At 47.2% G+C, this 14812-nt stretch overlaps 2 protein-coding genes across 3 annotated transcripts in view; one reads left to right on the forward strand and one right to left on the reverse strand.

Moving 5' to 3' along the window:
- ATP1B4 (ATPase Na+/K+ transporting family member beta 4) overlaps positions 1 to 4164 on the reverse strand; it is a 40416-nt gene extending 36252 nt beyond the window's left edge. Inside the window, exon 1 of the mRNA XM_075259620.1 lies at positions 4074 to 4164. The gene's annotated coding sequence lies outside the window, so the exon portion shown is untranslated. The remainder of the gene's footprint in view (positions 1 to 4073) is intronic.
- A 22-nt stretch (positions 4165 to 4186) lies between these two features.
- TMEM255A (transmembrane protein 255A) overlaps positions 4187 to 14812 on the forward strand; it is a 40169-nt gene continuing 29543 nt past the window's right edge. For both annotated transcript variants that reach the window (XM_075259617.1, XM_075259618.1), the window contains exons 1-2: positions 4187 to 4312; positions 14547 to 14689. In XM_075259617.1, the coding sequence (XP_075115718.1) occupies positions 4258 to 4312; positions 14547 to 14689 (198 nt within the window). In that variant the 5' untranslated portion in view covers positions 4187 to 4257. The remainder of the gene's footprint in view (positions 4313 to 14546; positions 14690 to 14812) is intronic.

Genomic DNA, 14812 nt, shown 5'->3' on the forward strand with positions numbered 1-14812 from the left:
GATACAGACAATGTGATGTTATATTGTGTATGTAGTGATACAGACGATGTGTTGTATTGTGTATGTAGTGTTACAGACAATGTGATGTGTTGTATTGTGTATGTAGTGATACAGACAATGTGATGTGTTATATTGTGTATGTAGTGTTACAGACAATGTGATGTGTTGTATTGTGTATGTCCTGATACAGACAATGTGATGTGTTATATTGTGTATGTAGTGATACAGACAATGTGTTGTATTGTGTATGTAGTGTTACAGACAATGTGATGTGTTGTATTGTGTATGTAGTGATACAGACAATGTGATGTGTTGTATTGTGTATGTAGTGATACAGACAATGTGATGTGTTATATAGTGGAAAGCTCTATGTAAATGTGAGTGAGTAGAGTGAGGGCGACTCCTGAGGTGACAGTAAGGAGTGTGCAGGCAGGTTGAGGCAGGAAATACCAGGCAGTGTGTGTGAGTCTATAGCTGGGGCTAGGAGTCCTGCTTTTGTGAGTCTCCTGCTAGGAAGCCATGTTGTTTAGTGGCACCAAAAGTAGCCTGTGACTCAATCCTGAGGGAAAACTATGTTTGTGGAAAATTGCACGCAAATCTGTCCAGGCGTTTTAGCGTGATTGAGGAACAAACATCCAAACTCACAAACTTTCACACTTAGAATATTAGTAGGATTTATTGGGGATTCCACAACGGTGATGTGTGCGCCTGAGTCAGCCGGCGGACTATGAAATTCTGCATCATACGTAACGGGATTGTGTCATGCTTTAGCTAGAGCTTGCACAAGTAGATCTGTATTTAGACTTTGCTAACCACATTGATGAAACGTCTGGTGACCTTCCAGGATCAACATAAAAGAAATTGTTATAACGTGCACCCAAAGCTGAAACCCTGACGAAACAATGACTCTTACTACATTCTGCCTTACAACATGAGGAAAACATCCCCTGAATCCTACACAGTGGAAGGATAACTTTAAAGTGAACCTGACAAACCTGTGTAATGGAATATCCATTTACTGTGCATATTATTTGATCTGCATTTATATTAGATTACTAGTAATATTCACAAATAACCTCTCATGGTAAAGGCAATGTCTAGATTGTGAAACTTCATAGTGTCCTGTTCATCCCCCTGTCACACAGCCTGCTCCCTATAGTCCCCGTCACACAGCCTGCTCCCTATAGTCCCCCTGTCACACAGCCTGCTCCCTATAGTCCCCCTGTCACACAGCCTGCTCCCTATAGTCCCCCTGTCACACAGCCTGCTCCCTATAGTCCCCCTGTCACACAGCCTGCTCCCTATAGTCCCCGTCACATAGCCTGCTCCCTATAGCCCCCTGTCACACAGCCTGCTCCCTATAGTCCCCCTGTCACACAGCCTGCTCCCTATAGTCTCCCTGTCACACAGCCTGCTCCCTATAGTCCCCCTGTCACACAGCCTGCTCCCTATAGCCCCCTGTCACACAGCCTGCTCCCTATAGTCCCCCTGTCACACAGCCTGCTCCCTATAGTCTCCCTGTCACACAGCCTGCTCCCTATAGTCCCCCTGTCACACAGCCTGCTCCCTATAGCCCCCTGTCACACAGCCTGCTCCCTATAGTCCCCCTGTCACACAGCCTGCTCCCTATAGTCCCCCTGTCACACAGCCTGCTCCCTATAGTCCCCCTGTCACACAGCCTGCTCCCTATAGTCCCCCTGTCACACAGCCTGCTCCCTATAGTCCCCGTCACATAGCCTGCTCCCTATAGTCCCCCTGTCACATAGCCTGCTCCCTATAGTCCCCCTGTCACATAGCCTGCTCCCTATAGTCCCCCTGTCACACAGCCTGCTCCCTATAGTCCCCCTGTCACACAGCCTGCTCCCTATAGTCCCCCTGTCACACAGCCTGCTCCCTATAGTCCCCCTGTCACACAGCCTGCTCCCTATAGTCCCCCTGTCACACAGCCTGCTCCCTATAGTCCCCCTGTCACACAGCCTGCTCCCTATAGTCCCCGTCACATAGCCTGCTCCCTATAGCCCCCTGTCACACAGCCTGCTCCCTATAGTCCCCCTGTCACACAGCCTGCTCCCTATAGTCTCCCTGTCACACAGCCTGCTCCCTATAGTCCCCCTGTCACACAGCCTGCTCCCTATAGCCCCCTGTCACACAGCCTGCTCCCTATAGTCCCCCTGTCACACAGCCTGCTCCCTATAGTCCCCCTGTCACACAGCCTGCTCCCTATAGTCCCCCTGTCACACAGCCTGCTCCCTATAGTCCCCCTGTCACACAGCCTGCTCCCTATAGTCCCCGTCACATAGCCTGCTCCCTATAGTCCCCCTGTCACATAGCCTGCTCCCTATAGTCCCCCTGTCACATAGCCTGCTCCCTATAGTCCCCCTGTCACACAGCCTGCTCCCTATAGTCCCCCTGTCACACAGCCTGCTCCCTATAGTCCCCCTGTCACACAGCCTGCTCCCTATAGTCCCCCTGTCACACAGCCTGCTCCCTATAGTCCCCCTGTCACACAGCCTGCTCCCTATAGTCCCCCTGTCACACAGCCTGCTCCCTATAGTCCCCCTGTCACACAGCCTGCTCCCTATAGTCCCCCTGTCACACAGCCTGCTCCCTATAGTCCCCCTGTCACACAGCCTGCTCCCTATAGTCCCCCTGTCACACAGCCTGCTCCCTATAGTCCCCCTGTCACACAGCCTGCTCCCTATAGTCCCCCTGTCACACAGCCTGCTCCCTATAGTCCCCCTGTCACACAGCCTGCTCCCTATAGTCCCCCTGTCACACAGCCTGCTCCCTATAGTCCCCCTGTCACACAGCCTGCTCCCTATAGTCCCCCTGTCACACAGCCTGCTCCCTATAGTCCCCCTGTCACACAGCCTGCTCCCTATAGTCCCCCTGTCACACAGCCTGCTCCCTATAGTCCCCCTGTCACACAGCCTGCTCCCTATAGTCCCCCTGTCACACAGCCTGCTCCCTATAGCCCCCTGTCACACAGCCTGCTCCCTATAGTCCCCCTGTCACACAGCCTGCTCCCTATAGTCCCCCTGTCACACAGCCTGCTCCCTATAGTCCCCCTGTCACACAGCCTGCTCCCTATAGTCCCCCTGTCACACAGCCTGCTCCCTATAGTCCCCCTGTCACACAGCCTGCTCCCCGGCCCCCCTGTCACACAGCCTGCTCCCTATAGTCCCCCTGTCACACAGCCTGCTCCCTATAGCCCCCTGTCACACAGCCTGCTCCCTATAGTCCCCCTGTCACACAGCCTGCTCCCTATAGTCCCCCTGTCACACAGCCTGCTCCCTATAGTCCCCCTGTCACACAGCCTGCTCCCTATAGTCCCCCTGTCACACAGCCTGCTCCCTATAGCCCCCTGTCACACAGCCTGCTCCCTATAGTCCCCCTGTCACACAGCCTGCTCCCTATAGTCTCCCTGTCACACATCCTGCTCCCCGGCCCCCCTGTCACAAGTCCTGCACCCCCGGCCCCTCATAGTCCCCCTGTCACACAGCCTGCTCCCTATAGCCCCCCTGTCCCACTACCCGGCTCCCCGACCCCCGTCCTTCTTCCCCGGCCCCTCTGCCTCCCTCTATCTCTCTTCTCCCACATCAGGCTGCATTAGGAGTTGTCCCCGGCCCCCCGTCACACGTCCTGCTCCCCGTCCCGCTCCCCCTGTCACACGTCCTGCTCTCCGGCCCCCCGTCTCCGCTCCCCCTGTCACACGTCCTGCTCTCCGGCCCCCCGTCTCCGCTCCCCGGCCCCCCTGTCACACGTCCCGCTCCCCGTCCTTCTTCCCCGGCCCCCGTTCCGTCCCCCCGTCCTTCTTCCCCGCTCCCCTCTGTCTCTCTTCTCCCACATCAGGCCGCATTAGGAGTTGTCCCCGGCCCCTCTGCCTCCCTGACCCCCGCTCCCCGTCCTTCTCCCCCGGCCCCTCTGCCTCCCTGACCCCCGCTCCCCGTCCTTCTCCCCCGCTCCCCGTCCCCTCTGTCTCCCTTCTCCCACATCAGGCCGCATTAGGAGTTGTCCCCGCCCCTCTCTCCGATCACGTGACCGCCTTCTCCCCTCACCACTCCGTCTCCTACCTGTCATAATGGCCAGGGCTGCTCTGGGACTTTGCCTGAGGAGGGGGCTGTGCCAGTGAAGCTCGGGTCACCCTCTAGCCCCTATGGATGCTATGCGCCCAAACAATTCCCAGTGCATTTTTGCATTTCCAAGCGGCTTGTTTGTGATTTTGCTGCCCAGTAGCAGGACAGTGATCCCCGCAGCATGCTGACTCAGCAGCCGTCCCAGCGCACTGAGATCCCCGCTGCAGATTCTACGGGTGAGTGCAGCCTGTCGCCTGCCATATCTGGGGGGCCTCTGTGCATTGCATTGCATCGCATGTTGTTGTTGTGCTGCAGCTTGTACTCTGAGAAGGTGACAGGTATCATTATCAGGGCAGTGACGTCAGCAGCACCCTCTGCATGCCGGAATGGGGGGGGGGGGGCAGAAGATGTGCTGGGGCTGCTGACTGTATACGCCTATATATAAACCTAGGAATTGTATCATCTCTGGTGTGTACACTCAGTCCTAGTGTTGTGATGACCTCATAACATTGATATGACTATACTTGGATATATAGCTGTATACTGCATGTGCACCTCACATTGTACCATATATATATATATATATATATATATATATATATAATCCGAACACTACAATGCAACATTGGGCTCATGTATGACCGTGTCACTGGTGCTCGGGGTTTTCAGCATCTGTCCCACATCTGATGCACCTTCATGAAGGTGAATTACATGGTGGTCTTGTATGAGAGCGATGTCCCATGTCTGCCCATGTCGCAGAGTAAGATTGTTCTTACTGTTGTGGCTACATGGTAACCGGATAGGCACAAATCAGTAAACAGTCATTGGCTCAGACACCGCATATACCTTTTAAGGCTCTGTTCACATCTGCATTGGTTCTTTCTACTGTTCTGCTCCGTCATAGGAGAACAAGAGCATAAGTGCTCGGACTTGGGTCACAATCGTCCCCCCCATTATAATGTGATCTGTTGGGTTTGCCAGACACAATAGTGCAGCATGCCGTTCTGTGGTATGAGCAGAGCCTATATGATATGTGTCCTTTCTAGCACGCCGTTGATACGTATAAGGGCCAGTAGTAACGTGTCCTATTTTCTGTAATTTTGTGCACAGTTGCACTTGCCATTAACCTTGTTATTTATACTTATTTGCTGCTTAGGCGCCTTGATCATATCCAGATTCTGTGTAGCTATCAGACTGTTTATCCATAGAGATATTATGTGTGCAGGCTATTAAACCTATAAATCTCACTATATATAAAGTATAGGCACTGTATGAGGGCAACATATTAGTCTGTAAAATCCCTTAAAGAGGACCTTTCATGTCCCCTAATGTCGGCCATGTTATACCGCATTTTGCCACTTTGTACCCTGGTTCCAGAGATATTGGTGCTGTTAGTTTTGGTATAGCTATCACTGCACTGTCAAAGGGGCCGAGTCGTCACTGGGTGGTAAGGAAGACCCCCCTGATGGTACACTTCTATAGTCTAGTACTGTCAGGTCCAGCATCAACATCTCTGCAACCGTGGCAGATACCAGGAAAGTATCCAGTGCACTGAATTGTGTGCAGCATATAACCAGTGCTGGAGGACATGGAAGGTCCTGTTTATGCAGAAATAACATTCAACATGTCACAAGGGGAAACCGCTGTATTTATCTGCGGTGCTGGGTTGGATCCTGGTCACAGATTCCCTTTAATGCTAACACCACACGTTGAAGAAACGCAGCAGTTTTGGCCGTTCTGGAAACTCCACTGAAAAGTTGCAGAATGTTAATGTTACCTTGCAATGCTGCATTTTTCTTCTAAGCCTCTATACATGGGGCCCGGCCTGAAGTTCCACGTTGCGAAAATGCAGTATGTTTGCCGCAGCTGCATTTTACAGTATCTGCAAGTTGGTTGGGATTCTGTCTAATCCCATCCACACAAATGCAGGACTTCGATTATACCTGCGGAACAACCAGTGTTTTTTCCATATAGGCAGAAGGTCCACAGAGGAAAAACGCTGTTGAAAAAAAATGTGATGCATTTCCAACATGTTTGTTTTTGCAGTGTAGTAGGAAACCCATGCAAACACGGGGAGACCGTACAGACTCCTTTACCTGTTCTCAAAAAGTATTAAGGGTGGTGTAAAAATTACTATATAAAAAATTGTAAATAGTTCTGTTTTTTTTGTTGCAGATTTTGCTGTTTTGGCTAAAAAAAAACGGCCTCACAAAAGCTGCATAATCGTCCTAATGCTAGGTGTGGTGTCTACTGTATAATAGGGGAGTCCTAAGCATAGGAAATCAGAGGATCCTCGGATGGAGTCGGGGTACTGCCCAATAATGGGGCTCCAGCCACAGCAGGCCAATGATTTCCAGCAAAGGATCCTACGATCTGTACTTTTGTATAATATAGGGGGACAAGCCAAGAATCTGTTTCTCCGGGAGCCCAAGTTACCCTGCGCCGTATAGAACACGCAGCCCTTTTAACATAATTGAAGAACTTGAAATCCTTTTTTTTTTTTTTTTTTTTTTTTTTCTCTCTCCTCTGGTGAGTCTTAAAATAGATCATTTTATGGTTTTAATAAATCATATTCCTATACCACAAATGTATGTAGGGAGGAACTGCCATCCAGGGGATTGCAGGAGTATTGCAATACTTTTAGCTCTGATCGTTATTTAAGCGTTCAATATCAATCACATGGTTATTACGTCTTCACCTTTGCTGGATCTTCACTTGTGTATTGCATTGACAGCTACACTGCACAGTATATACAGTATAGTGGTTTGTGTGCGGGACGTACAGATATAGCAGAGTTGACCCGAACTTCTGCAATTGCTGAAATAGTATGAGATCTTATCACAGAAGACAGCTGAATCCTGGTACTGTTAGCAAAGTAGTGGACTCTGGCCCAGATTTCCTAATAGTTGCGTTTACGTTTTTTCAGGTCTGCTTGGGGACCCGAAGAACAAAAACCTAATGTGCTTACAAAGCAGTTACCCACGGAAACCTGCAGACTCCATAGACCAGGGGTAGGGAAACTTCAGCACTCCAGCTGTTGCACAACTACAACTCCCAACATGCATACTTGCTCTGCTGTTCTTGGAAGTGAATGGAGCACGTTGGGCGTTGTAGTTTCACAGCAGCTGGAGAGCCAAGGTTCCCTACCCCTGCCATAGACTCTAATGGGGTCCGTTGGGTTTCTGCCCAACAAAATGTGGAGAGAAGAGTCCTGCGGAATCAGGGATGGAAACCTCAAACGTAGACCAGGCGCAGGTGTGAACCAAGCCTTTGTCAGTCTGAAAATCCAGACCTACTACTAGAAATGCAAACGATTTTAGCTCAATCTAGATGTGCTACGTTGCGTGAAAGATGCGCCACATTGACGCCAGTGTCTTGTCGTGACCCCGTTCGTATAGCTGACCTTCTGTTTTCTGTACACGTGTTATGTTTGCACAGGGTCAGATGCAGTATAGTAAGATAAGATAAGATAATCCTTTAATAGTCCCACCATAGTAGAGATATAATGTAAGCTTCAGTACAGATGAATTTTCCGGAAGTTGACTGCACGCATTGGACAATATTATTTTTTAATGCCTGGTTGTGACGTCACCGTTGTGTCTCCTTTGCTGTGTATTTATAGAATTAATCCAAAAACAGGGGCATGCCATCCTATATATAAAAAACACAAAAGCAACATAAGCGTCCTGCGGGGTTGGTGCTAACTAGTCTGTATATGGCATTCCTTTCTATGTTGGGCTCATATATACTATGTACATATGGGTAGTACACTGAACCCAGTGGGTCGATACGTTACTTTATTGTATTTACCATATTGAGAGCCCTCACTCAGTCGAATGCTTTATCTCTTGTATTTTAACCAGTATTGATACAATAACGTTACATTCATTATTGGATTTTTGAGCTTTGTCTGGATATTTGCTGTTGAATTCCTTTGTGTAGGTCAATATTCTGCATAAGGCAAAACTTTGAAATATTGAAAAGCCACAATTGATTCCATTATATCTTTTTCTTTGTATAATTCACATTCCTGGGATTGATTTACAAATGTTGATGCAAAATACTGACCACAATTCTGCAATGTGAAAATGGCCAGACGCTCACTTGTCTTCGGTAGGAATAAAGGAAGTCTGCCAATGGTATTGACCCCATTTAAACTTATTACAACGCCGGATAGGGGGTGAAAGAGACATTACCAAGTATGCCGCTATTCATAGTGTAGGTGCACACACGGGGGAGGGGAGACACAGGCTGGGGTACAGTGCGGAAAGCCCAAGCACTTGCCTTGCTCAGGAATGGGGAGGGGGCACTTACATATAGGAAAATAATCAGATTTCTTGTCTTGTTAGACCACGTTCAGCATAAGGAGGTGCATTTAGTAATGTCGTCTTCCCCCCTCCCTGGGCGATGGCTCTGACACGCTCCCTATAACTTCTATTGTATTGATCTGAAGGTGCAGCTTCATTCTGAAATCATATGGACCAGTTTTAGGTTGCAATTCAGACACCAAATGAATACACTTCTAAATGTATCTTTCCCATATGGACAACATCTGCAGATTGTCTGAGAAATCGATCATCTTGAGGAATCACTCATGTTGTTATTACATAAGATAAGAGGCTGGAAAGAAATCTGTAGAATTCAGGGACCTATGTCCGATATTACAGCTGGGAATCGATGTGAACGCAATGTATTCAGCTTCACAGCGGGTTCTCAGATTGGTTTAGCCCTGAATTTCTTATATGTCTTCTCATGCCACCTTGTGCATCGGAGCTGGGCACATGATTTTATGTCCCATATATCGTGCCATATATCATGTACAGACATGGCAGGGTTATCCCGAACTTCTGCAATTTCCTGTAAAGTAGAGAGACCTGTTTGACCCATTGGTGGCATTTGTATGTGTTTTGTCATGGACAGCTACAAGAGACTTCATTGCAGATATGGTCATAAATAGCAGAAGAATAGCACAGCATGCAGCATTTCTGGTCCAATGATGGGTACCATGGTGAATTCCCATAGAACGAGGGCCGTCAGGTGCCATTGGCTTGTCAGTAGGCTGATCCCTCACAGCCTCAGTTTATGGTGCAGATGTAAGGTTGGCCATTGGCCAGTACTAAGCATGCTTGTTATTTCTGTTGTGGTGACATGGATCCTTCCTCGGTATAAACTGAATTATCCAAGTCCTGTGCAGGCGGCTGCAGACAGCGCCGGGATCGCTCTGATGTGTCTGATGTAATTAAAGGTTTTCCAGGCAGGAACAACACTCATTATACTTTCATCACGCGTCCTCCGCCTGGTTACCTCCAATAGATCACTTGTGCGGGGGCCTAGCGCAGGACATGCATCCACTCCACCGTTCTCACGCTGTTCTAGGCCTTTTATCTTACCATCGACCTATTGGCATGTTTTATGCATCTGGTAAAGACTGGTCTGCGGAGAGGTTAACGACAAAGCGAAGAACTGGACCAACCCACCAACCTGGAAACATGTGGCCGTGTATGGCTGCCCGGCAGGGCCTGAATAAGGGTTATTGCTGCAGTCAGTCATGTTATCCTAGTTCTTCCGTTCTTAGGTCTTGGTATGTTATACATTGTGTCGTTGCTTTCAGGCAGTCCGATAATGATATACGCCACATCTCCAGTTATACTTCTTGACAGGACCTGTCACACCGTGTTTATTCGCTATTGGATTGTACTTTAACCCCTGTCAGTCAGAAGAGGCCTCGCTGCATTAGCTCCACTTCTGTATAGTAACCCGGAGAAGGACCTACTATAGGACTTAAAGGGATTTCATGGCCCTGAGGTTAAAAATTAAGGGATGGCACGGAAGGGGTTCAAAATAACAAAAGCAACAGAACCTACCTATGATTTCCAATCCCCCCCCACACCCGACCGTTATTCCAGAACTTCAGAGATGATGAGATGATCCGTCCTCTGTAGTCTGTGTTGGGTGGTCAGGTACGGCATTGGTGCAGCGGTTCCAGTTCCTATATGACCACTCCCGTCTGACCATTGAGGCCAGTAGTTTGTTGCGACGTGCAAGGAATGCACATCATTGCTACAGGAAGATAAACTAGGACTGAAGGAAATTTCCAGGATTTATCCTTATTATAGATCCTTAAAGGGATTTTACCATTAAAATCACATTTTTTTTTCTCATTGACACATAGGTTTAGCCTTGAGAAAGCCTCTTCCTCTCCTACCTTTAGATGTCTTCTCCGTGCCGCCGTCTGGTAGAAATCCCGGTTTTCGTCTTTATGCAAATGAGTTCTCTCGCAGCACTGTTTTAGTTATTATTTATTTATTATCACCAGTTTATTAAGCAGATCCACATTGATATAATTCTTACAGTAGGAAAATACATGAATTCTTACATGATGAGAGCTCAGCCAGAAAAATGGGTTGTCTAGAGTACATTGAAAAAAAACTAAAAAAAATGGCAAAATATCTCCAGCACGGACGACCTACGACCTGAGTATGAGCCGGATTATATGTGACTGTCACTAATGTAACATATATATATATGATGGATGTGTCGGCCCTGGAGATGATTACATACATGCAATTGTAGCTTGTTTTCTTGTGCTCTAGCAAACCGTACTCCATCCCTAAGACCAAAGCTTCAAACACCTGCTGCAACCTAATACATGTTCCAGGCGGCAGGGTCCGGAATCATCCAGGCGGCTGAAAATATCAGAATGACATGATTGTGCACTTATCTGGCCCATCAACAGCTCAATGATATTACACTGCACTGAAGCATTGATTGATCTCCCATTTGTAGGATAATCCAGTTTTCTGTTTGTGGACGAGGCCACAGACGGTTCCATATTGAAAAATCCCTTCCACAAATTTATTGGAAAGCTCTTTACACTGTGGCCAGTATTCTGCAGCAGGAGGCGTAAGCTAAAACCCGGAGTGGGGCCAGGACACGGTAAAGGTACAAAGCTTTCCATAGTCTGGATAGGTCTTCCTGGAAAATACTAAGAACATATATGTGACATGTATGCTACATCCTTTATTTAAAGCTCCTCTGTCCTATGCTTCAGTGAAGAATTTGATTTCATAGCTTATATATGTATGCCCCGTATACCAAATTACTATGCATTTTTAAAGCTGCACATCTGTACCAGTAATTGGTTAATAAGTACACCCATATGCCCTTAGTATTTGGAGTGATGTCTGAGTGTCTATGGTTGCTACAGCATACTCTTCCTTTGTTTACCTGGTGTAGCTTCCTGCTTTGTAGCTTCTATCCCAGTTCCCTCTCACTCGGCCTCCCTCCTCTCTCACTCCATTACACTCCCCCTCCCTGTCTCACTAACCTAGTGATCCTGCCCATTACTAGTCCCTCCCCCCGTCTCCCTAGCTAGCTGCCCACTACTAGCATAGAGGAAGAAGGGGAGGAGCCATTCCTGGACACAGGAAAGCTTGGTAAGTATTGATGGGGATGGTGGGGGGAGAGTAATGGTGACGTTCAGTCTTGGAAGCGGTGAAACAGAACGTCAATGGATTGTCAGAGAGTGTCCCTGGGGCGGTCACATGACGAGTCCAGGAATATGGGTAAATATGGGTAAATTAGAAGTTAGGCGGGCGAGGGGGTTTAGTTTAATGGTTAATTCTTAGTCTATCCTGGACAACCCCTATAAGTTGGTTGCACATATTCTAATCACTGCCATGAATGGACGGCACAGGGGATACACGGACGTCCTCTGTGTGCCGCCTGTGCACCAGCTTTGCTTTCGCGGCCCCTTTCATTCTGTGAATAGAAGCAGTGCCATGAAATCGGACAGGAATAGGACCTGCTGCAGATTTTGTGGGATCAGAAATATACTTGATTTAAAAGACGTTTTTGGCTTTTTTTTGTATAATATTGCTGCTGAGGGTCTCATAAACATACCTCCCCCCCCCCAAACATTCCCTTACTCCACAGGCCTCTGTCAGCGTCGGCGGCACCCCTCTTCTATATACTGGCTGACATCACTGGTGACGTCCCCATTCTGCTAGGGGACTACTGCAGCCAATCACAGGCCCCGACAGTGACTGCCGTTTGTGGAGAGGTGACCACTGAGGCCTGCGATTGGTTGCAGCGGTCTTCTGGATCTCTAATATGAAGACAAATTTTCCATTGTTTGGTGTGTGTAACTCTTATGGAGACCTGTACGTTTCCACACAAGCGAATGGTGTAGTCTGATCCCGCACACATACAGCGATTCTTGCTTCTTATTACGTTGGGCTGGCCACACATTTCCCTGGATTTTGTTGCAATTGCTATTGGAAATGGTCCCTTTGGGTTCTAGGCCTCTCCATTTTGCTGCGTTTCTCTACTATACCTGCAGGTCCTTATTTCTTGTGGTCGTGCTGCATCATTTTTACCAAGTAAATCTACATAATACAAGTGTAACGTTACATTCCCTTGACGCTTTCCCTAATAAAACCCTTTTGTAGGAAAGACCATCTTGTGAGTCCATGCTGTAAATAAGAGCCCTTTAAATAAGAGCCTTTAATATCTGCAGACAACTCATTATCGTAATCACTTAAGAGCTCCGTCCAGTATACACTTGAGTCATCCTCAGGGAAACCTGCCGCAAACCTGTGTCCAAAAAGTGCGAAACGTAAACGCAGAATCATTATATCATCTCTGTATATTATCAATGCAGGTCATGGATGTCGCCTGGATATAAGGAGGGGGAGGGGTGACACAGGCAAAGCATGGTGAAATAGGAGTCATGGCGGCCATAGACAAGACATGCTTGTTAGTGGATCCTATTGATTTTGGCAGAATCAACAGACAGTCTGCTTGGATTGCCAAACCTGTGTCTGTCTGGTGTTGGTCTGAGCTACTAATGTCTGTACATGAGGGAATCTTCAGCAAAAAGTCTGCTATGGCAGGTGTGGGAATTATCTAGATAAAATCAACTGAAATAAAGTAAAATAGAAAATAAAATAAAATACAGCCTTAACTTCAGGCAAAAATGAATACAAACACAAAACCTGCTCGTCCGAGCAATAACTAAACACAAAACGCATCCCTCACTATACAAGTGACTTCCTAGCAGCCACTTGGGTGAATACAATAAGAAACATAAACACCCGCAGGTTTTCCCACCAGAACATCAGTTTTCCCACAGACCCAGACACGTCCTGTCTAGGGTTGAGGGATTGGGAAAGATCGGATCCCGATTGGCGATTGAGCAAATTTCACGATCGGGATCGGCTGGAAAATGATTGGAAATTGGATTTAAAATCGATCCTGAAATCTCAAGATCGGCTCAACCCCAGTCCTGTCTCTCCCAGGGTGCGCCCAGAAGTGCAGGATCTGCAGCCTTTCATGGCCTAGTAAAAAAAAAACCCAGCTGGGAAAGATTTACGGGTAAGGCTCGGTTCCCATCTGTGGACCCCATTATAGTCTATAGGATCCGGAGGTTGTCGTGGGCAACCACGGATTGTTTCCATTTGGAGGGTCTTCTTGGGGAACCCCTGAACGGAAACCCGAGCGCAGGTGTGAACCTATAAAAAAAACAAAAAACTTGGAAGTCTTCAGTGATTGATCCATTTTTTACTGGCTAACTAACAATGATGACCGATTACAAGCTTCCCAAGCTGGCGGCTTCTTCCTCAGGTGTTTATGGTGAGAACCTTGTGGAAGAGAATTAGGTTTGTTATTTTGACTAGTTATCAGTAATAGATATTTTATGGACTGTCACAAAATCTCTGAATGTTTGTAGGTTTTTATGTGCAGATTGCAGGCCATGTTTCCTATATAGAACATGAGTGACGGCAACTTTTCTCTTTCTGTTGGTTGTCACGAATTCAAGATTGGATGTGACTCTCAATCAGATTGCATTCTAAGATAGTTGTCTGCCTGTATGGGATCCCACCCAGCGTACAGAGCAATTCCTGTGCAGAAAATTAGCGCCCGCACAAACCTTACACCTGTTGCTACTGTACAGCCCGAATCCTACACATCGGATGCCAAAGGCGACTCTGGCACGTTGTTCTTGTGCGTCCTGACTGTACGACCAGCCCGGGGTTTAGCTAATGGGTAGAAGATAACGTCATGCTATCTCTTGTTTATTTTGCTGAAGTCGGACATCATGTGCTTTATAGTGATGGTAAATTGATATTAATCACCGCACATCTAAATGGTTTGCAGAATTCTTCTGATGACCCAGTAATTAGGTAAATGCAGATTATTCTCCGTCTGCCAGATTTTATGGAGTTTTTAGAGATGAAATGCATTTAGTCTTGTTACATTTGCAGTTTTTAGCGAGTGATAAATATTTGAGGGCCAACTTTTTACAGGGCTTCACTGTAATAGACTGAACAAGTGGAGCTGTATTAGTTTGCATGCGTTTTCCAGGGTATGTTGTACATTGCTTATGTCATTGCTTTGTACTGTATGATCTGCACAGGTTATAGATAATACTATATTTTCGCTCACATGAGTGTTCTTATTGCATTGCAGGCTCTTTTAATAGAAGAAGACGAAATTCCATATTTGTTACTGTGACGCTCTTCCTGGTATCCATATTAATTTTAACTGTGGGTCTGGCTGCAACCACCAGAACTGAAAATGTCACTGTGGGAGGCTACTACCCTGGCGTAATAGTAAGTCTGAACGGTTTACAGTCGTTTTTGTATAACTGTAATAGGTTGGAATCTGTAAGCAAAATTTGTCTAGTTTTCGAAGTTCTGCCGCAAACATGTAGGAATGCTGCTTAAAGGGAACCT

This window comes from Leptodactylus fuscus, chromosome 11 (genome assembly GCF_031893055.1).
Source record: "Leptodactylus fuscus isolate aLepFus1 chromosome 11, aLepFus1.hap2, whole genome shotgun sequence".
Taxonomy (NCBI): domain Eukaryota; kingdom Metazoa; phylum Chordata; class Amphibia; order Anura; family Leptodactylidae; genus Leptodactylus; species Leptodactylus fuscus.